Here is a 25,272-nt window from a genome sequence, read left to right as displayed (position 1 = left end):
TGGGGAAAAATTATTTGTAAAATGGTTAGGATTTGGAAAGGAATACAATTCATGGATTCATCGAAATGATATTAGTGCATAACTTAAACATAAATGTATTGCAGTCAACAAATTTTTCAATCATTTAATCTAAAGATGGCTTCAAGTATAGAAGAAAATAATATTTATGTTACTTTATTAAGTAATGATTCAGTGCATATTTATAACAACTCTCCAAGTACGTTTACAAACTTGTTAAAACAATCGTTAAACTTAAATGGTGAATGGATTGTAGTATTATCAGATATTTCATTTACATTAATTAATAAAAATGATATAATTGATAAAAAATATTATAAAACGTAAAAAGCGAAATATTTCAAATTTGGATAAGTCTTCAAAACATGAAGTAACGACAATATCAAAGTTGAGTACTACTGAACATGATAACATTAAATCAAAATTTAAGGAACTTATGGATTCATCAAATGAGAAGGAAACGAATTTAAGTATTAATAATACAACAAATAATACTCCACAAACTAACGTATCATTAAAGGGAAAAAGTCAACAAAAGCTTAAATAAAGTGAACGTAGAACGTAATGCTCAAGTTATCACCAAAGAATCAGGAAGTGATAAAAAAGATTTAAATCAAGAATTAGAGAATGACAGGAACGATTCTATTTTATCGTCCACACATAATATTTTGAAAAACTCGTTAAATAAATTTTCCAGTAACATTTCGCATTATTTTAATAAAGTTGATTCAACTGATGTAAACGAAATTGTATTTATTTACACAGATATTATTAAACCTCGGCATGTGGGGAGCAAAAAAACTAAATGTTTGAAAATATTTTCAACATCATCATAAAAAAATTATATTCATTTTAATCCTATTGAAACTTTCAATATTAATGATATATCCATAATGATTCGAAATGATGACGGAAGAGATATTGCTTTAGAGAAATATATTTCAGTCTATTGTACTTTACACTTCAAAAAATATATATAATGACTATACACTTAACAGATAAACCATTTTTAATATAACCATGGATGTGTTGTATACAAATAACTATATTAATCAATCTGGATATAATATACAAAATATTGGTGAAATATATCATACACCAAGAATTGTACAATATGGGCGTGGTATTGGATCACTGTTTTCATCTCTCTTCTCACACCTGAAACCATTCTTGAGGACAGGATTAAATTATTTAAAAAATAAGTCATTAGATATTGGAAAATAAATTTTGGAGGAAATCGGAACAAAACCAGTAAAAGATATTCTATTTAATCAAGGGAGAAAAGTGATAAATAATATTAATGATCGTTTAAAACAAAACCCACATAATAAATTCAAACGTTGTAGAGGAAAGAAGTTAAAAGATATTTTTGGAAACTTAAAATGTCTGGATTTATAGAATGTATGAAAAGTGAATTGGATTTATTTGAATCTCCTCCAATTCAAACTAGTGTAATTAAAACAGAGGAAATATGTTATAATCCAATTGCTTCATTGGACAACTCTAGTACTATAGAATTTGTATCATTGGGGAATGGTGAAACATATAGAGATCTTAATAGTATTTATCTGAGACTGGTGGTTGAATTTAAAGGAAATGGAGGTGTTGTTAATAACCTATTACACTCCTTATTTAGAAATTGTGTAGTTCATTTTAACAATAAAAATGTATCCCAACCCGACAATAATTATCACTATAGAGCATATATGGAAACACTGTTAAATTATGGAAATGATGCTGGATCTACACATCTCGAATCATGTGGTTGGGCTGCTGATATGAATAAAATGAATTCATTAATTGAAAAAGAAAACTCTGAATTGGACAAAAGAAAAAAAACTATTCAAAGATAGAAAAAAAGTAGAGCTTTTTGGAAAACTTCATGTAGATGTTTTTAATCAACAAAAATATTTACTTAATAATGTTGATCTTAAGGTTACATTAAATTTGGAGAAGCCTGATTTCTATATATTAGATGGAGATAATAATGAATCTCAAATAAAAATACATGAAGCTAATTTATACATAAATCACCTTGTTATTAATAATAATATTTTAATGACACATCATAATGTATTACAATCAAAAAATGCAATTTACCCATATAAAAGAGTAGAAATGAAGACATTCACTATATATCCTGGAAACCATTCATTATCTCTGGATAATGTTGTACTTGGGCAATTACCAAACTTTTTAATTTTTGGAATGGTATCTAACAAAGCATATACTGGAGATAGAAAAGAAAATCCATATAACTTTCAACATTTTAATTTACAAAGATTTAATTTGGTTGTTAATGGAGTACAATTTCCAGCACAGCCTATTGAATTTAATTATAATAATGGTGGAATAATAAGCACACGAGGTTATCAAACACTATTTAAAGGAACTGGAATTCATCATTTCGATAAAGGTCATCAAATAACAAAAGAACTATTTGATAACGGATATTTTTTACTATCTTTCGATTTAACACCAGATCATAATAATAACTCGAATTGTGGAAATTTAATAAATCAAGGAACTATTCGAATAGAAGGACGTTTTGGAAAACCGATTACGGAGGCAATTAAATGTTTAGTATATTGCGAATTTGATAGTATACTGGAAATTGATAAGTCTCGCTCTATAATTCAAACGCTATGAACTCAATAAATATTATAAATACTTTAAATTCAAATAATTGTACAAAATACAAATTTAAAGGAGTTTTCCCCAGTAATAAATTACCCAAAACACCTATTGCAAAACCTTCATTTTACATAGCCAACACTGATCCATCTTATAAACCTGGACAGCATTGGGTCGCTTTTTACTTTCCTGAAAATAAACCAGCAGAATTTTTTTTGTTCTGCAGGTCAACCTCCAATTAAACCATTTATTTCATTTTTAAATCGAAATTCTAAAACATTTGTCTACAATAATATGCGAATTCAAAGTGAAACTTCAATGTTTTGTGGTGTTTATTGTTGTATTTTTATTTATTTAAGATGTAAAAAATATAACTTTTAATAAAATTTTAAATATTTTTAATTATTTTAATTTACATGAAAATGATATGTTAGTTTTAAATTTATATAAATATTTTTATTTGTTTTATAGAAAATAAAAAGAAAGAAAAATATATATTATTTTGTTTTTATTTCAAGTTCTTTTTCCACATTTAGTAAAACTTCCAATAAAATTTTATCCTGGCCGTCATGCAATGCAAGGAATAGTGGAAAGTCTATAGGTGGCAGTATTAAAATTTCTTGAATTTCAATTTGGTCCTTGTTTGAAGTATAATTTGATCCAATTTTAAAGTTGTTGGATGTATCCATAATTCTGAATATGTTTTTTCTTGATAGACTGTCTTTTATTTACTAAAATTATTTCTTAAATTCAAAATTTACAAGAGCCTATCCAAATTTAAAATTGTAGGAAATTATTATTAACAAAAAACAAAAAATTGTTTATGTTGCATTATTTATAATTTTTTAAAATATTTTTGCTTTATAATTAACATATTTGATATTAAAAATATTTTCTACATTAACTTATTTTAGACGTTTAGATAATAAATAATATCTTCTTATAATATCATCTATTTTGCTTATAAGTAGTTTATGTTTTCTACAACTGCAAGTGTCAGGACCAACGTTTGTGTTATCATTCGACCATGAACATATTCACCCCTATCGGCAATAACATGTGAAATTTTGTTCCCATGAAATATTCATTTCCCTTGAAGGGAAAATTGCTATCGGCAATATCACGATGAACTTTACATTCACAATAGTTGATTTTGTTCGTAACAGCTGTTTATTGTTTACAAAATTCCATCTAAAAATTTCACAACAAGGGGAATTTTTTCACGTGAACAAAGTTGATGAACTAAAAAAGGAAAAGGGAAAATATTTCATGTGAAATATTGATTCGCGATAGGGGTGATTTATTCTTATGGCGGACAATATTTAATACCTTATATGGCTTTGATGTTAGTAAATCTTTTGATGCTAGATATGGCCTTGCTTTTAATTTATTGAAAGCCGCAACAATATAAGAATTTGTAATTTTACTAGATTCCATTTTTGTTCCACCTTTTAAAAGTCTTATTAGTCAATTAAAATAATTTTTCTTCCATCATTTATATTTATATCTAATCCAAAACAGTAGTAATAGTTATTTTCATTGTGAACGGACGTGTTACAGTGTCGCTCTAAGAAAAATCAAATTTACAGTGGTATAAAGTGAAATTTAATTTAAAAAAATTACACAATAAAATATATCCTTTTATTTCCAATCGATTGGTATAAAAAAAACACAAAAAACTTCATACAAAATTAATTGCTTTTAATAAAATAAAAAGAAACTTTACTTAAATAAAATATTCTTAATATTTCTTTTCTGTTACACATAAAATATCGAAAAATAAACATAAAAATGAGTTCTCTCTGCAACGAGTGTAAAAAATCTCTCCCAACTTCGGGCAACTTTGTCAAGTGCTTAAACTGCAATTCAAACTACCACTTTTCCCCCTGTTCGTCGGTAAGCAAAACTACGTATGATAGTATGCAAGGCGAATTCATACAAGGTGGTGTCAGTTCTACAAAAACAACGATTGGTCTTAACAAATGTCAAAAAACCAAAATGAAAAATTAAACAAATAAGTATTTAAACTTAATATAGTGTAGATAATTGAATAGTGAGGGCTTTACTTATTTATGTAAACAATAAATATTTTGTTAATAAGCTTAGAATATGTAGATATTTAAATATAAAAACAAGCTTTGACAGTTGTTAGAACCAAAAAGCTAAAAAAAAAATTATCAGCTGTTTGACTGACTCCACCTTGTATAAATTCGCCTTGATAGTATGCATACTGATAGAAAAAACAACTGGAAGTGTCATATTTGCCGAAAAATAAAGTTACCAACCCCCGCTACCACCGTGGTTGACATGTAAAGGAAAGCGATGATAATGCAAAACGATTTAAAGATTCTTTTTCTATCAATGCTCTAAACCAAAGTAAATTAATAAAGTAGACTCAGTAGAACAGCTGACTATTTTTTTTACTTTGGTCTGAACTGTCAATTCACTTGTGGTTGTTGTGGCGAAAAATACAACAAGCCCAAAAGCAAAAACAACAACAGGCAACTTTGACAGCTCAGACCTTAAACCAAAAACAAAATTGCTTGTGGTTTTTGTAAATGTTGTATTTGTTGTAGTACTGTCGCTACTTTATTAATTTACATTGCTCTAAACCAGCGAAATGCAAACTCACACCACTACAGTTTTTAGATATTGTAGTTGTATGAGTATTATTATCTAGCAAAAACAAATAGCTGAAATAATGAAATAAACAAGCATAAAAGCGTAACACAACCTGCTTCTATCAATGCTCATGCGAGACTGACTGTTTTTATACAATGTGTGTGCTTGCGTACATGTGAAAACAAAAACAAGAGAGCTCATTTGAGAGCTCACTGCAGCTCGCTGCTCTAAACCAGCGAAATGCAATGAGCTCTCAAATGAGCTCTCTTGTTTTTATTTTCACATGTACGCAAGCACACACATTGTATAAAAACAGTCAGTCTCGCATGAGCATTGATAGAAGCAGGTTGTGTTACGCTTTTATGTTTGTTTATTTCATTATTTCAGCTAGTTGTTTTTGCCAGAGAATAATTCTCAACTCATACAACTACAATATCTAAAAACTGTAGTGGTGTGAGTTTGCATTTCGCTGCTCTAAACCAGCGAAATGCAATGAGCTCTCTTGTTTTTATTTTAACATGTACGCAAGCACACACATTCATAGCTGCCAGATTTGACGATTTATCGTCATTTTGACGATTTTTGGTTTCAAAAATAGCAATTTGACGATTTCTTCCTCGAAAATGACGATTTTCTGCATTATGAAAATATTGTACTATTTTATGAAATAGTTAAAGAATTTTCTCATTTTGTTGGTGAATATTAAGATTTTGAATTTTGTAAATTAAAATTTTTAGATTTGAAATCAATTTTTGTAAATAAATTACTGAAATGAAACGGAAAATTCTAAAGCAACTTTTTCTATTTTGACAAAATTTATTCAGAATATAATGACATTACCCCATTCAATTGAAGCCGCCAATCTCGAATTTATGCTTTAATCTCAGGCATTATTACCTTCCGAATGAACCACCTACAGCGTGGTGCTATATTTTAATGAAATTATCTTTAAAAAGTAATGTCAGAGATTGTTCTTTCGGGTAATAATAAAGATGTAGACGTTAAATTCTATTTTATGCGTTTTATTATTTTGTTTTATTATTTTAGTGATCCCTTATTTATAAACTTCAATTTTAAGAAATGTTTTTTGATAAATGTGATGTTTTCGTTCACTTTTTAAATAAAAATTTAAAATTCCTGTTAGAAATCTTGACCTTTTTAATTTGCCTATTTTTTGACGATTTTTAAAAATCGAAATGACGATTTTTTTCTTTTTTATCGGTATTTTGACGATTTATTGCCAAATTCATCTGGCAGCCCTGCACACATTGTATAAAAACAGTCAGTCTCGCATGAGCATTGATAGAAGTAGGTTGTGTTACGCTTTTATGCTTGTTTATTTCATTATTTCAGCTAGTTGTTTTTGCCAGAGAATAATTCTCAACTCATACAACTACAATATCTAAAAACTGTAGTGGTGTGAGTCTGCATTTCGCTGCTCTAAACCAGCGAAATGCAAACTCACACCACTACAGTTTTTAGATATTGTAGTTGTATGAGTATTATTATCTAGCAAAAACAAATAGCTGAAATAATGAAATAAACAAGCATAAAAGCGTAACACAACCTGCTTCTATCAATGCTCATGCGAGACTGACTGTTTTTATACAATGTGTGTGCTTGCGTACATGTGAAAACAAAAACAAGAGAGCTCATTTGAGAGCTCACTGCAGCTCGCTGCTCTAAACAATAATCTTTGCTCTGTACCAGTGATGTTAACTTTTTAATTTCGATTACCGTACAGCCCTAAAAAAATTACCGTTTTTTAGGTAAAATTACCGTATCCAAAGTTTAGTACAAAAATAATAATATTTTCTTATTGAAACAGGTTTATTTTTATAATTCAATATATCGAGGGCCTATATTCAAAACTCTCTATCTTAAAAAACAACTTTTCAGGAAAGCCAAAAAACTCTTTTTTGTCGCGTATTACTTGAGTTATTAAAATGTGGTATGCTAGAGGGTTTTTCTTCTCAAAATATTCAATGTGTATATAAAAATGAAAAGATAGAGGATTTTGCATTTTAATAGAATTAAATTATTTTGATTTCATTTATGCTATCTGTCAGTTTTTAACGTGATTTATTTAGATAACGGCTAATAATACAACATAAGATAAAAAACACTTTAAAAGTAGACACTTTTTAAGCAAACTCCAACTTTAACCATTAATTGTTATGCCATGGAAATTATATTTTCCAAAAACAAAAAAGGTAAAATATTTTCATGGTAATTCATTTTTTTAAATGATTGAAAAATGTAAAATTAATGTTCAGCATTAAAAATTAGTAAGAACACATGAATTGCAAGAAGATATTATTCCAAAAAAAATATTTGAAAAGATAGAGACTTTTGCATTCGGAAAAAATTAATTGTATAACATAGAGAAATAACAAAAATGCAAATAAAATAGCAAAAAACAATATGCTTGTAAGAAATTCACATCATAGATGAGGGCTGTTTTACTGAACATTTTACTATCAAAATGTAATTTTCGTGAATATCAAAGATAGTGGGTTTTGAATATAGGACCATATTTGTAAAACAGCAGAATGCCATTTTTATCAACATCATTTATTTGCCTTATAATATATAAGGCAAATAATTCCGTATCTATTTATTTAAATTCATCCATTTCAACAGCTTCTGGGAAATGAAAAACTAAAGGCATTATAGAAATATTGGTATCGAACAATTGGGGATTTATTACGATCAGTTTTTAATACTAATTTGTATGTTGAAATATCCATACTTGAAAGACTTGCGATTACTTTACCGCGTAGATATATTTGGTCTAGTGGTAGTTGGTTATCATCATCCTCAAAGTTTTATGATTATTTTAATGAGAAATATGTACATTATATGTAGACACATTATGGAAATATAACGTTTAGGATATCATTTTTCAAAATTTAAACTTTTTAAAATGACCGTACAAATGTAGAAATTACCTGCCTACCGTACGGAGGTCTAAATTACCGTACAATGCGGTAATTACCGTACGGTTAACATCACTGCTCTGTACAAACAGATATAACAGAAATAAAAACAACAATGCAAACATTGGCACAAAATATTGATATCTCTCACTTCCAAATAAAAGAAGAAATACAAAACGCACTAACAACTATCACAAGTACACTTGCTAATTTAGCCACACAGGTCAGCGACCTTCATAATAAAAACGATGAAAACAAGAAACTAATAAACGAAATGGACAAACGCATCAACAAACTAGAACAAGAGGCTATTGGTAAAAATATAGAAATAAACAATGTTCAAAATACACAGCTGAATGTTGTTAAAAAAATAGCTGACTCTCTCACTGTCGGTATTGAACCGAACGATATTGATACTGCTTATCGTATACCAAAAAAGTAGAATAAAATAATTGTAAAATTCTCTTCTATCAACAAAAAGAAAGAGTTGATGAGTAAAATACGCGCACATCGAGTTGATGCAAATGTACTAAGCGATGATACCAACAGCAACAATAATACCAACAACATAAATTACATATACATAAATGATGAATTAACCCCTACTAACCGCAGATTACTATGGCTTACCAAAGTGAAAGCAAAAGGATGTAATTGGAAATTTGTTTGGGTCAAAAAATGGTAACATTTTTGCCCGTAAAAGTGAGGGTTCCGCTGCCATAATTATCAACATCGCTGCCGACATTGAGCTAATTACATCAGCAATTTAATTTCAAATATTAAAAAACACAAATATATTACACAAAAACACAAACTTTTTTTCTTTTTTTTTAAAAAATAAAATTATGAACACACAAAAACAAACTCTTAATAACTTTAATCAAATAAATAAAACTTTCTCAAGTTATCCGTTGTCATTAATTTATATGAATATTCGCTCTTTAAGCTCGCATTTTTCTGTATTTTTAACAACTATACAGCAAATAATAAATGAAATAAAAATAATAGTTTTGGTAGAAACAAATATCTCTGACGATGAGAACGACCTGTATAGGATTAATGGTTACAACTCTATTTTTCTAAACCGAAAAGATGATAAAGGGAACAACAAGGGAGGTGGAGGTATCGCGGTGTATATTAGAGAATCTCTCACCTACACACCGATTAGTACACCAACCAACTCATTTGAATCTCTTCAAATAGATGTCAACATAAACAACAATATGCTTTCCCTTCTTGCAATTTACCGTCCCCCATCACTTCTTATTGCAAATTCCCTTTTATCTATAAGACAACGACAATATTTATATTTGCTAGAAGAGCAAAAAACATAGTTATTCTATTTCATTATATTTATGAATGTATAAGTGTGCAATGTTGATCTTTTTAGTATGAAATGGGGCATTTACTATGAGTTTTTTCGAAAAATATCAACCAAGCATAAACAAGAAAAAAAGCTAACGGTTGTTTATAATTTGCGAAAAAGGTTTATTTTATTAAAACAGTAAACATTTTTAAAAATAATACATAAGTATGTTGAAATATATACAAAAAAATAACACAAATGATATTATTGACGATAAGGATGCTGGTACATCTCAAAACCTAACAGCGGTAAGTACATACAAATTTCCTTTTGTCAGAATTTATTTTTTAATAATTTGGTTTCAGACTGAAAGAAAAAGGCGCAAGTTAAGGGACGATTGGCTAAAAGATCCAGAATTTAAAGATTGGGCGAAAATAAAAAACGACACAATTTACTGCTCCTTGTGCAATTCAGGTCTCAAAACTTCTTCTGGAAAATCAGACTTGCTGTCCCACGCTGCTACTCAAAAACATAGAATTGCGGTTAACACAATTGTTGATGGCCAGAAAAAAATAAATGATGTTTTTGTTCCAAGGCAAAATATATGTTCAAAAAAGGCAGAAATAATGATGGCATTTTTTATCGTGGAACATAATCCATTTTTAATTGGGGACCATTTGACCAAGGTATGTCAAAATTCTTTTTCGGATTCTGGTTGCGCCAAAAATGTTACACTGGGACGAACCAAAGCCAAGGCCATTATAAAGAATGTTATTGGGAAAAAACAATTGTTAAATGTGTGTGAATTATTAAACAACAATTTGTTTTCATTGTGCGTAGACGAATCTACAGACATTTCTAACATAAAGTCATTATGCTTAGTGGTTAGAATATGCATCGATTTTAAAATACATGATCTTTTCTTAGGACTATTGGAAGTGGACCAATGTGACGCTAATAGCCTTTATAAAATTATTATAAATCACTTTAAGCTAAATAATATTAATTATAAGAAAAATATGATTGGATTTGCAGCTGATGGAGCTGCAGTCATGACAGGAAAAAAGAATTCTGTTGCAACTTTACTAAAGAATGACATTCCTGAATTGTTTGTTATTAAATGCATTTGTCACTCCCTTGCACTATGCGCATCATACTCGTGTCTTAAATTGCCATCTTCAGTTGAAACATTAACCAGAAATATTTTTAATTACTTGTCAAACAGCCCAAAAAGGTGTAATCAATTTAATGACATCCAAAAATTGCTAGAATTAAAGCCAAAAAAAATGTTACATCCTAGTCAAACTAGATGGCTATCTTTGGAGGCGGTTGTGGTACGTATTTTAGAGTTATATGAATGTTTGAAAATTTATTTCTCGTTTGCGGCTAATGTTGACAATATTGATACCTCTAAAATAATTTTTGAAAACTTAAATGAAACAAATTTAATTTATTTATCATTTTTAAAATATATACTTGGAATTATAAATAGTATAAATCGTTTATTTCAAAGTGAAAATGCAGAAATCCACAATATGCATTTACAAATGGAAAGGCTTTTTAAGACGATCATTAGCAATTTTATAAAACATCATATGTCAAAAAGTGATCAAATACATTTAATAAATTATAAAGACCCCAACAATGTTTTGAAACACAATCAAGTATATTTAGGAGTATATGCTAAAGACATTATCTCAAAAACAAAACTAAGTGATAGTGATGTTTTTGAAATTATTGATAATTGCATTCATTTTTATATTGAGTTGTGTAACCAAATTTTAAAAAGATTCGATTTTGAAAATAATTTAAAGAGTTTAAGAATAATAAATCCCTATAATATTATGAGTGAAGAGAGTAGTAATTCATTTTATGAAATACTTAAAGAATTTCCTCATTTGATTGATGAAAATGAAAACCAAAATTTAGATTCTGAATTCCGAGAATTAAAACTTTTAGATTTCAAATCATTGTTTACACACACCGAAATTAGCTTATGTATTTTTTGGAAAAAAATTTCAGAAATAAAACATGGAAATTCTACAAGAGCTTTTCCTATTTTGACAAAATTTATTCAAAATATAATGACTTTGCCCCATTCATCGGCAAACGTCGAGAGAATTTTCAGTCAAGTAAATATAAATAAAACAAAAATACGAAATTCTTTAGAAAATAAATCTATTGAAGGAATTCTTTACTCGAAAGATTATTTAAAACTAAATAAATTAAATTGTTTTGACATTGTGGTTAAACCAGAATTAATAAATATGTTAAATTCAGATATTTATTTGTAAAATACAAGTAGTGCTTTACTTTATATATTTTTGTGATCTCTTATTTAAAAACTTTAATTTTAAGAAATATTGTTTGTATAGTAGAAAACGCTATACATATTTGAATTGTTATGTTTTCGTTTAATTTTTAAATAAAAATTTAAAACTACTATTATAAATATTGACTTCTTAATTTTCCGATTTTTTGACGATTTTTAAAATTTGAAATGACGATTTTTTTCTTTTTTATCGGGATATTGACGATTTTTTCCGAAATTCATCTGGCAGCCCTGCCTGCAATGCATGATAAATGAGAGTACACGTGAGGATGTAAACAAAAATACTAGCACGTGCATTGACCATATGTTTATAAAAAAGCAACAATCAAGCTCTAATGCAGAGGCTTCAATTATAACAACAACGATTTCTGATCACTAATCTCTTTTTTGTAGTATGTATAAAAAAATGGAAAAAATACAGGTTCGGAAACTAAGAATTATCAGGGTTACAGTTTAAACAATATTAAAATAAATAAACTTATAAGTGAGACTAACTGGAATCAAATAATAGATCAAAACTCAAACACAACTGACATTTACAATAAAATTTCTGAAAAATTCGCCGAAATATATGAAAAATCTAAAAAAACTGTTGAAACCAAAAAACATAGAAAACAAAATGAGTGGATAAGTTCAAATTTAATTAAAAAATGTGATATACGCGATAAACTTTACAAAAAATGGCTAAATAATCGAAACAATAAGGATTATGAAAATAACTATAAAAAATATCGAAATTTATTAAACAAAGAAATAAAATATGAAAAAGACAAATTCTATAGAAACAAATTTATAGAAAATCGAAATAATATGCGTGGTACGTGGCAACTTATAAATGAAATAGTTGGTAAAAAGAAAAACAATATTGATGAAACAATAATAAAAAATTACAAATATGATAATCTAAACACTATTATAAACAATTTTGCTATAAATTTTAAGGACAATGTGCAAAAATTAATTCATAGCTGCAATATCCGAACAATAAACAATTTTGAACCAGCAATTCAAAATTCTATATACATGGAAAACACAAATGAACAGGAAATCTTTAATATCTTAAGTAAACTAAACGTTAAAAAAGGAGCAGGGATTGACGGAATAAGACCTAAAGATATAAAAAACAATGCTTACTTTTTGACACCAATAATCACAAAGCTTGTAAACTCCAGTCTAGAAAATGCGACTATTCCAAAATCTTTAAAAACTTCCATTATAAGGCCAATTTACAAGAGTGGAGTCAAATCCGAATATAATAATTACAGACCTATTTCAATCCTACCTGTTCTAGAAAAAATACTTGAGGAAATTGTAGTAAAAAGATTAAACCATTTCCTAGAAAGGTATAAAATAATTAATAAAAACCAATTTGGATTTCAAAAAGGTAAAAATATCAACGGACTCTTAGGAAACTTTGCAAACTTTATCAATAAATGCTTAAGCAAACAAATGCACTGCCTGGTATTATTTATTGATTTTAGCAAAGCATTTGACGCTCTATCTCACACCAAACTTGTCCAAATATTAGAAAGAATGGAATACGAGGTAATATTTTAAAATGGTTTAAAAGCTATCTCGATTGCAGATCGTATCGCATCAAAATCAATAACACTTTAAGTGAAGAGGTTTCAATTGATTATGGTGTCCCACAGGGTTCGAAACTTGGCCCAGTACTTTATATTTTATACGCAAATGACATGCTCAATGCTATGCAACAAAGTACAACTTTTGCATATGCAGACGATACTGCTGTAGTTGTTTCAAACAAAAACATTCACCTCGCCACTGAGATTATGCAAAATCAATTGAATGTAGCCACAAAATGGTGCCATGATAATGGACTAAACATAAACTCAAGAAAAACTAAAATAATGCATATTAAGCCCACACACTTTGAACAACACAACATCCAGCTAAAATTCCACGAACTAACATGCTTACATAACACTAACAACCAGAACAATGATACTTGTACAACATATATTGAATTGGTTACATCATATAAATACCTGGGAGTATATGTTGATAATCATTTCAAATGGAATGTTCATGTAGAAAACCTTCAGAAAAAGCTTCGAAAATCAGCGTATATGATGTACCATTTAAGCAACTGTGCCACATATAGCGTACTAAGGCAGGCATATTTTTCAATGGTAGAATCATATATAAGGCATGGAATTGCAGCCTGGGGAAGTGCAACACATTGCAGACTGTTACAGAGTACCCAGGATCGTATTTTAAAAATTCTTAAGAAGAATCACCGGTTCTCTCAAAAAAATCAAAACAACATCAGCAATAACAACAATCACAACTCAAACATCAACAACTTTAATAGTATCAACAACAACATCAGCAACAACATCATCAGCAACAATAACATAAACGACATCAGCATCAACAGCCATAATACTAATATCAACAACAACATCGTCAACAGGAACATAAACAACAACACCAGAAGCAACAACAACATCAGTAACAATAACATCAGCAGCAATAACAACATCAACAACATTAGCAACAACAACATCAGCAACAGCATACATAACGCAAACATCAACAACAACACCAGCAACAACAACGTCAACACGTTTAACACAAATAATAACACCAACAACAACATCATCGATAATGCCAACAACATTGCTAAGGACCAACATGTATTAAATGTTAAAAACATATACCGCATAACATTAGCAATCGAATTTTATAACGACCCGAGGTTCCTTAAGCCAATTGATCACCAATACAATACAAGACGTAGAGCAGAAGGACGTTTCAAGGTCGAACGCTTTTTCAACAACTATGGAAAAAATTGTCTTGAAGTAGCTTTGCCAAACATTTTCAATAAATTGCCACTAAATCTTTTAAATATACTAAATGCCCACAAAAGGAAAAAACTTTTAAAAACATTTTTTGTCAGTTCACAATGAATGAATTATTGTAAATATTACAAATCTTTCTTACTTAAATTAAAAATTGAATAAGTTTCAAAAACTTTTTATCATGATTTCCTGCAGACAAACCCATAGGGTTTCGCGGGTTTAGATTTAAGATATAATGTAAAATTAAATATTGAATAAAGATAAATATTGAATTTAAAAAAAAAAAAAAATTCATCTCCAAAGAATTAGTAATTTCTCTTTAATATTTCAAATTGAGAAAATCTTAATTTAGGTTACATATGTAAACATTGTCTCCATGCTAAAAATTAAAATCGCAAATAATTGTCTACCTGTTAAACATTTTTTTGTATGGACTTTTAACATAACTACATACATACATATGTATTATACAAAATAAATATATTGGTGTCAATTTTCACTAAAAATAATTTCTTCCCATTCTGCAAGTTTGCAATTTTACAAAAAATATTTTCTTCCCCACAATTTCAAAAAAAATATTTTCTTACCATTCTGCAAGTTTGCAATTTTACAAAAAATATTTTCTTCCCCAACAATTTCAAAAAAAATATTTTCTTCTTCACTGAAAATAAATGGGAACGCAGATTTTCATCTGCCTCCCCACTTCCATACTACTTTAGGGCCTTAATATTTTTAATTAAAGGCGTCCATGCGCAAGTAAATTAGTTTTTTTTTTTTTTTGTGTAAACTAAATGTAATTATTCACAAATCAGAACGGAGCGGATTCAAAACACGTCTGTCTCTCTGTGTGCAACATCTTTATATATTTATAGTCTTTGGTTAAACCTAGACTATATACTACATAAGAAACACAATTTTTAGTTTAATCTAGGTTTAAAGGAAGAATGTAGATTATCATTACCCCAGAAACTAGCTCTAAGACTCTTTTGTAATTAAAGAGTGATAATTAGTGGTTGTTTTTAAAATTTCTTATAACATTTACGTTTATACAAGTTTTTTTATACTATTTTTTCTTAATACTGTGTATTAGTACATAGTTTCTTTGTTTTATTTTAATTATTTAGTTGTTAATTGTTGTAATACTTTTAAGTAAATATTTTATAAAGGTTTCAATAAAGAAAGAAATTAATTAATAATAAAATAATTAACATATAATGATAGAAAACGGTGACGCGAATTACCTAAACCTTCGCTTCACCAATACCCACCCGGGTGACCTCTCAGTTTTTGTTAACTTAATAATTTTTTTTCATTTTGTTTCGATTTAAATAAAATTTAGACTCACTGAACAAATTTTAAAGTTCTACACAGAAAAAAGTTTCAACATACAGTATGTAGAAAAAATAAGTTTCCAATAGCATATTTAAATTTTTGGAAGTTTTGAGCACTGGAAAACTGGGATATTGAAAAATGTTTTTGCATTTTTAAAATGTATTTATTTCAGTGATAATATGTGAAAAAAATGAGAAATTTTTCTCTTTAAATAAAATAACGGTACATCAAATTCTCTTTTAATAAAAAATATGTTTCCAGAATATTAATTTACACAGCAGTTGATCATTGACGGCATTTTATATAAAATTTTCGTCGAATTTAATTGTAATTGTTTACGTTTAACAAAAATGAATGCAATTATATTTACAAATGTGCAAAAAATTCACTTTTTCGAGTTTGTGTACTGATTTCTAAATTTTAACAGAAAATATTAAAATTTGAAAAAATAATGGGTAAATTCAAGCAATTGACAACTGAAGAACGCAAAGCAATAATTAATCTGTATAAAGATGGCCATAACTTGCGTTATATTGGGCAAAAATTTGGCAAATCACATTCAGCTGTCCGTAAAGTCATTGTTGCTTATGAGAATGAACACAGAGTTTGCCCTAAAAAGAGACCAGGACGTCCTAAAATAACCACCGACAGAGTTGACAGAAGAATTCTTGAAATCTCTGAGGCAAATCCGCTAACTTCTGTACCAAAGATTCGATCTCAGTTGCTTAACGAAGGCAAATAAGCACCCTCCACATTCACAATTCGTAATAGGCTCAGAGCTAGTGGCAAACACGGTCGAGTGGCACGCAAAATTCCATACGCTAGCAAATTAAATATGAAGAAAAGAATGCAATTTTATGAAGAACATGTTTTAAAACCACGAAAATTTTGGTATAATATTTTATGGACTGATGAATCAATGATAAGACTAAAATATTCCCATGGTATGGTTCACGTTTGGCGTTAAGCAGGTGATGCTTTATCTTACAAATGCACTATACCCACTGTAAAAGCAGTTGAGAAAGGTTTAATGATATGAGGCTGCCCCTCCGCTAGAGGTACTGGTGAAATAGTAGTACTAGAAGGAAAAGTAAATACATCGGTGTACTTAAAAATATTAGAAGAATATGCAATACCGGAAGGAAATCGGTTAATAGGTGAACATTTTGTATTCCAACAAGACAATGCACCTATTCATACTGCCAAAAAAGTTGTACAATATCTCACTGAGAAAAATATTACAATTTTAAAGTGGCCACCTCAAAGTCCAGACCTCTCTCCATCGAAAACGCTTGGGCTATGCTAAAAATTCGCATTTCCGAGCAAGCACCACAAAACTTAAGCCAACTGAAAGAGTGCATCATTTCGAACTGGAAAAAAATTAGTTCTAAAGAATGCCAAAAGTTAATAGATACTATGCCAGATCGACTTGCTAAACTAAATAAAATGGAAACTTATTTTTTCAACATTTTTATCTATATTCTCTAAACAAATTCATAAGAAAATATTGAAATATTGTTGTTGTTAATATTTTTTATATTTTTAATGTTAAATGAAATAAATACTATAATTTTAATAAAAAAAATCCAAAAAAAAATCATAAACACTATCCAAATCATCGTTTCAATATACTTTTTTCGCTTGGAAACTTATTTTTTCCACATACTGTAAATATTATGATTTGATTTCACTGATTTCAATTCATAACATTTATAAAAAATTTCTTAAATATTAAGATTTTGTTCATATTTTATGTTTTCAAATTAAATCTAGAAGGCTTGAAAAATATAATTTCAATTTCATTTATATTTTTATGTTGTTGAAAAATGTTTGCAATTTTCCTTGGAAAATTTTTTATTTATTTTTATGATTTTCAGCTACAAAATGAACAAATATACGCGAAATTGCTTACATTTTTTTAAGGGGATGATATGCTTAATGTTTATTTATATTTTATTATGTTTAATGATACATATTTTTAATTTTCAGATATTGCCGATTCATCTTAAAATATTGGCCAATATATGGCTATTATGCAAATAGTTTAGAATTAATTCATTAAATAATGCAATTATAATGCAATTTATTATAAAATATTATTAAATTTATGCAAAAAAAGCAGAAATTTCCGTCATGAAAAAATTTATAATATTTATGAACATGTTCTTATTCTGAATGAAAAAAGTTTGGGAAAAAAAGTCAAGTTCGATTAATAATATTTATTACAAAATTTATTCTAATTATGAATTTCTTTTTTCTGTGTATATAATTTAATAAAAACATTTTAAACTTTTTATAAGGTTTTTTCGATTTTTTAAAATTTTGTTCGTCGGATATATGTATAGAAGTGCAGTACCACCCGGGTGGGTATTGTAAGAGTTTTTCATATTTTATGTTTTCAAATTAAATCTAGAAGGCTTCAAAAATATAATATCAATTTTCATTTATATTTTTATGTTGTTGAAAAATGTTTGAAATTTTCATGGAACATTTTTTATTTGTTTTTATGATTTTCAGCTACAATATGAAAAAATATGCGCGAAATTTATTAAATTTGTTAAGGGGATGATATGCTTAATGTTTATGGATATTTTATTATATTTAACCCTTTCGCTACAAGTTTTAACTGGAGGTGTTAATAGATGTTTTAAGTTTATCATATGGTTGGTATTGATATCAATATTGGCTGATATTAATATTAAGGTCCTACGTGCCCTGGTTTATCCGTTATACCAAATTAAATTTTTAGTCCTGGAAGCTTATCCTGAAGCCCCCAATGATTTTTTTTAAAATATTTTTTATTTTTATATTTCCCTAATATGTTTCTAAGCATTCTAAATAATTTTTATTACAAAATTATAGTTTTTACAAATTTTATATGCAAAAAATCGAAGGCACTTTTTTAAAAAAAAAATGTTGGATTCAAAAATCTATTTTCACACATTTTCAAATTGCTATCAATCGAACACGAATAGCGATAATTCAATAAAATAAATTGTAAACATCTCTAAATATATTCCAAAAATAGACTCAAAGACTATTTTTTAAAAATATTCATAATTGTCGAAGTTATGTGCAAAAATCTAAAATGTATCCATATGGATACAATGTAGCGAAAGGGTTAATGATATTTTTGAAGTTTCAGATATTGTTGATTCATCTTAAAATATTGGCCAATATATGGCTATTATGCAATTAGTTATGAATTAATTCATTAGATAATGCAATTATAATGCAATTTATTATAAAATATTATTACATTTAGCAAAAAATGCTAAAATTGCCGCCATGAACAATTTTATAATATTTATGAACATGTTCTTATTCTGAATGAAAAAGTTTAGGAAAACAAAGTCATGTTCGATTAATAATACATATTTATTACAAAATTCATTCCAATTATGAATTTCTTTTTTCTTTGTATACACACAGAAAAAAGAAATTCCAGTGCAGTTTTTCTATTATTCAACGCAATCTCCAACAAACCGAAACTATTAAAACTTAAACAAAGCAGATAATTTGTGGTGTTTACTCATTTTTTAGGCTGTGTGTATATAAATGAAACCGATATAAATATTATTTTATACAATAGAGTAATTCACGAATTTTTAAAATATAATATTATTGATTACCTTATTATTTTTCAGTACATAATCAAAATTTACATTCAATAAACTTACGAATTTGCAGGGCTTGCGTATAGTTTACTAAAAACTTATTTTCTGGACTCTTTAGGAATTCTTCTGTTAATATAACAATCAAATGTTTGCATCGTTCTTCGATCAATTGAGTTAGTGCAACATGCTCAAATTGAACTCCGCCTAATAAATCACGATCCTTCATGCAAAGCTATAAAACAAATATTAAAAGAACACAATAATTAATATAATAACAATAAAACACAATTAAGAATTTAATATTCGGCTATGTCGAATCTTATATACCCTCCACCAAAAGAATTTTTATTACTTTTATTCTGTACAACATAATTTTAGTCAATAATTATTTAATTTTTAAAATAGGTTAAAAATGGCGAAATTTATAAAAAAAATACGCGGGACAAAAAATTAGAAAACAGTTTCCATTATTTTAATACTAAATCTTATAATAAATCTGTATCAGTTAAATTAAAGAAATTTCCTGTCAATTTCTATATAACATGTAGTATGTATACGTTTCAAATATAAAAATATTTTCGTTTTCGTTAAAGTAATTTTTAAAATTTTGAATTGTTAAAGTTCTAGTTCGAGAGGATATTTTTATGGGAGGTATATGAAATAATAAACCGATCGCCTTTAGTTTGATCACAAGGTTTACAAGGAAAGCCCGTCAGCAGTTTTACAGACTGAAGGACATAGATTTTTAATAATTTTTAAAGATTCATTATTTTTGAGCGATATAAAACATCGGAACAAATGTTTTTGTTGTTAACATAACTGCAGAACATTGGTTAAGTACTTAAATGATGTCAGCCAAGAACTCTTAATTTAATATTTACGCCAGAGTTCGAAAAAAAAACACTAACATACCGTATGTTAGTGTACTGTACTTTAAATCTTCATATACAGTACGCATACACATTCGCTACAAAATGTACGAAATACCTTTAAAAAATTTTACACTACGATTGTGAGATGATGTTCGCAAACACTACGAATAAGGTACGGTACATTGTACACATTCACTACGTTTAGTGTATTTTTTAGCGTACATTTGCGAAGATTTTTTTGAACATGTGGAGTATTGATGAAGGCAGAAATAAATATATTTAATACAAAAATAATGTCGGAGAAGTAAGAAAATCGAAAGATATGTATTTATAAATGTGTTTAATTGTAAATTCATTTAGTATTTTTATGTTGCGAAAAATTTTATAATTTTTTAGGATATGCTTGTAGATTTTTACTTTTGAATAGGACTTGAATAAAATATGGGAATGAATTATAGAAAATCATTTAAAGATTTTTATTTTTTAGATAATTATAAATAATTTTACCATTCATTCATGTTTGGAGTTTTCCACACATTATTACAGCTAAATATTCTTTTTTACAGCTGTCAGTATCATAAAATATCATAAATTATGTACATACATCTATTGAAAAACACTTTCCATGAAATTTCCATTGGCAATTTTTACAAGTACCATAAAAACCCTTTTGAAATGGTTACAAAATAATGGATTGATTGAAACAGGTAGTATAAGAAAATTAAATTTTTCCCAACAATGCGCTCTTGTATTCAGTTGCATTTTTTTAAATACCCTGTAGTTCATTGCACTAGTTCCGCTACGTCGAATTCGTTGGCCACTAAGAACTACTACTAGTGAATTTTCAACCCACTCGCAACGTTATTGACTGGTGAATTTAACACGGGGATGTCATTGCAAGTGGCCGATTGGCACACTCTGCATAACACTTCACTATTAAATTCGATAGTGAAAATACTCCAGCATTTGAGAAAAAAAGAAAAAATAAATTTTTCTGAGAGCGGGGTTGAACACATAACCTCTCGTTTTCTAGTCAAATGCTCTAACCCATGGCGTAATGATATACAAGGTGACGTTAAACAAACAGCTGATTATTTTTTGCTCAAGTTTGTTTACAACTTTCATCTTGTCAAAATCGTTTTTTTTTATTGTAAGCTATTTGTCAAAGTTTGTTTACATTGTGTGAAGAAAAAAAAAATTGTAAATAAAATAATTTTGTGGAAAAAATTAATTTGTGAAAAGTTTTGTGAAAATAAAAGTTTTGTGAAAAAAAAAAATTAAAATGCGTCAATGCCGGTTGTGTGGAAAAAAAAATGCAAAAAGGGGGAACCTTTTTCACCGTTCCAAAAGACGTGCGTAAGAGAGAAAAGTGGAGCAAGATATGCAAAATGGATTTTAGTCCATACGCACAAATATGCATTGACCACTTTTCTTCTTCTGATGTTATAACTGCGGGACGCCGTTTTATGTTAATGCCCAATGCTATTCCAATTGTGCATCACGAGGGGAACGAAGTAGGTGAAAGGCAAGTAGAAGAATAACTCCTTGTGAAATTAATATTAAATTCTATTTTTTATAATTTAGATTAGTTAACTCACACGTAATGACATGTGAGCACAGCAGTATGCCCGTTGTTCAGACTTTTGTTCAGCCTGTTGTTCAGACTGTTCTTCAGCCTGTTGTTCAGCCTATTGTTCAGACTGTTGTTCAACCCTTACAGCATTGCCAAAGCGAGTCTATGGAAGATTCAAATGTTGAAAACTTGTGGTTTTCTTCCTCAGTCGAAAATCAACCCCCAATTGAATTTGGACCACCCGAGCCATTCGAGGGCAGACGTTTCTTCTCAATGGAAGAACTTACAGCTACTGCCGCTCCGAATTTTCAACAACAACAAACTACAAAAGAGCAAGAAACGCAAACTGAGTAAGTGCTACTAAATTTTTAATAACACAGAAAAAAGAAATTCATAATTGAAATGAATTTTGTAATCTATCTGTCTTCCATATATAAAAGTGAATGTGTGTTTGTATATTTGTATGTTAGGCAGCTATAGACGTCTGAACAGATTTCCTTGAAATTTTTTGCAGTATGTTTCTGTATGTCTGGAAGGAACTGTAGGCTACTTTTTGTTTTGAAATTTCAAGTGGGCGTGGTAACTCCCATAAAAACCAAATATTTAGGAAACTATAATAGCTATATGGGCAATTCCACTGTTTGTATAAATATTTATTTCATTCAGAATAAAAACATGTTCATAAATATTTGGTATGTTCAATAACAAAAAACTATTACAAATTATCACATATTGTTTTTGTTTTTCAATACAAATTTCAAATTTTTCTGTGAATATTTTTAATAATTCGTAATAGTTTTTTGTTATTGAACAGACCAATTATAAACTTGTACATGAGGGAAATTTTTGCTTTTTTGACGTAAATTTTATAATTGGGGGATTCAAACGGTCTTCTATTAAGTCATATTTTCATAATGTCCTATTATATTAATTTACTTTAATCAATTTTTTGTTGTGTTTCAAACAAAAAAATCTAAACTAATAAGACTTTTTGAACTATGTTTATTATTTTGTCTTAAAATAACACTTTTTTTGTTTGAAGATCCACAACAATTTGTTTAAACTAAATTAATATATTAGAACATTATGACAATATGACTTAATAGCAGAACGTTTGAATACCCCAAATATTTAATAATAAATTGCATTATAATTTTCTTATCTAATGAATGTTTGTATAATAGCCATATATTGGCCAATATTTTAAGATGAATCAACAATATCTGAAACATAAGAAATATCATTACACATAATAAAACATCCATAAACATTAAAGAATATCATCCTCTTAAAAAAATTAAATAAATTTCGGGCATATTTTCTCATTTTGTAGCTTAAAATCATAAAACATTTTGCAAGGAAATTTTCAAACATTTTTGAACAACATAAAAATATATGTATGTATGTACCAGAGCTGTAAATGATTCAAAATCAATTGAATTCAAATGAATTGCAATTCACTTTAACAAATTCATTTGAATTAGAAACGAATTGCAATTCATTTCTGCCTTATTCATTTGAATTGATTCAAATTTCATTCAATTCATTTTTTTGTGTGAATGATTCGCGAATTAATTCAAATATGAATGATTCAATTACAGCTCTGGTATGTACATACATAAATGAAATTGAAATTATATTTTTCAAAGCTTCTACACCATTTTTCCAATTGTATTTCGAAAATTCAAATTGTATTTCAGAATTTTCCAAATGTATTTTAGAAATTTCCATTTGTATTTCAGAAATTTCTAATTGTATTTCCGAATTTTCCAATTGTTTTTCAGAAATTTCTATTTGTATGCCAGAAATTTCCATTGGTATTGCTATTAGAATTTTCTGAGATACAAATGGAAATTTTTAAAATACATTTGGAAAATTCTGAAATACAAATGGAAATTTCTAAAATACAATTGGAAAATTCTGAAATACAATTGGAAATGGTGTAGATTTTATTTGAAAACATAAAATATGAAAAATATTATACTATTTAAGAAATTATTTATAAATGTTATGAATTGAAACCAATGAAATCTAATCATATTTATGTTGAAACTTTTTTCTGTGAAACATTTGAAACTTTTACTTAAAATGTTTTCTAAAAAATGTTAAATACTGTTTTTTATTTAACGACTTTAGTCCATCAATTTTTGACGAGGTGTCAAAAGAATATAGAGATAAAATACGCCAATTGGACACTGAAATCAAAGATTTGAGTTGTAAACTCACACAAGCAAACGCGGCCGTAAATTCCATGCGTCAAATCTTTAGCGATGGTCAGATAAGGAAATTAATGTCTCCAGGCAAAATAAAATGGAAGTGGAGCGACATTTCGAATGCCATATGTTTGCACGCATCTGGACCGAGAGCGTATAACCATATGTACAAAAAAGGATTTCCACTACCTCATGTGTCGACATTACAACGTTGGTGCCAAAAAGTCGACATACATGAAGGTATTCTAGAGACATCAATTCAGTTTATGCGACAAACGACAGATATGTCGATAGACGAAAAAATTTGTGTCCTCTCGTTTGACGAAATGAAGGTAGTGGAATCCTTTGAGTACGACGCGGCAGATGACGTCGTCAGAAAACCTGCAAACTATGTCCAGGTAGCTATGGCTCGAGGTTTGAAAAAATCTTGGAAGCAGCCAGTGTTCTACAACTTTGATTGTCAAATGACAAAAGATATTTTGCAACGCATTATATCGAAGTTGTGTAATGCAGGATTTCCTGTAGTCGCGATAGTTTGTGATATGGGTCCAACAAACCGTAAGTTGCTGAGAGAGTTGGGTGTGACTCCAGGTAAGTTAAATATGAATCGCCTTATTCATAATCAATTTTAACATTTATTAAAGTTTTATAAAACAAAATTTGTTTAATAAATTCTTTATAAATTTTAAAATGGATTATGAAAAGAAACATATACACCAAACTTTTAATATGCGATTGTTTTGGCCCAAGGACGAATCCTATTAATATCAGTGAGTATGTCGATACACGTTTTCACCAAGCTCACATAAACGCACAAAAGGAATTCGGATTTAAAATTCTGACCTCCTTTAAATGGTAATTAGTAAAATTTATTATTAACATTTTTGTTAAATATTCGAGTTAAGAGTCGTTGTTAAGATTAGATACATTTATTTAATTTCCATTTCATTCATTTAATTTCCATTTCATTCAGTTAATTTCCAATTCAT

General features: G+C 28.2%; 1 protein-coding gene across 1 annotated transcript in view; it reads right to left on the bottom strand.

The window, feature by feature from the left end:
- The window catches only part of Myd88, a 169,051-nt gene that overhangs the window by 23,354 nt on the left and 120,425 nt on the right, over positions 1–25,272 (bottom strand). The window contains exon 4 of the mRNA XM_065511439.1: positions 19,689–19,857. Within this exon, the coding sequence (XP_065367511.1) occupies positions 19,689–19,857 (169 nt within the window). The remainder of the gene's footprint in view (positions 1–19,688; positions 19,858–25,272) is intronic.

Source organism: Calliphora vicina, chromosome 5 (assembly GCF_958450345.1).
Source record: "Calliphora vicina chromosome 5, idCalVici1.1, whole genome shotgun sequence".
Classification (NCBI taxonomy): domain Eukaryota; kingdom Metazoa; phylum Arthropoda; class Insecta; order Diptera; family Calliphoridae; genus Calliphora; species Calliphora vicina.
The sequence above is the reverse complement of the archived record's forward strand: the minus strand, read 5'-3'. Positions and strand labels throughout refer to the sequence as shown.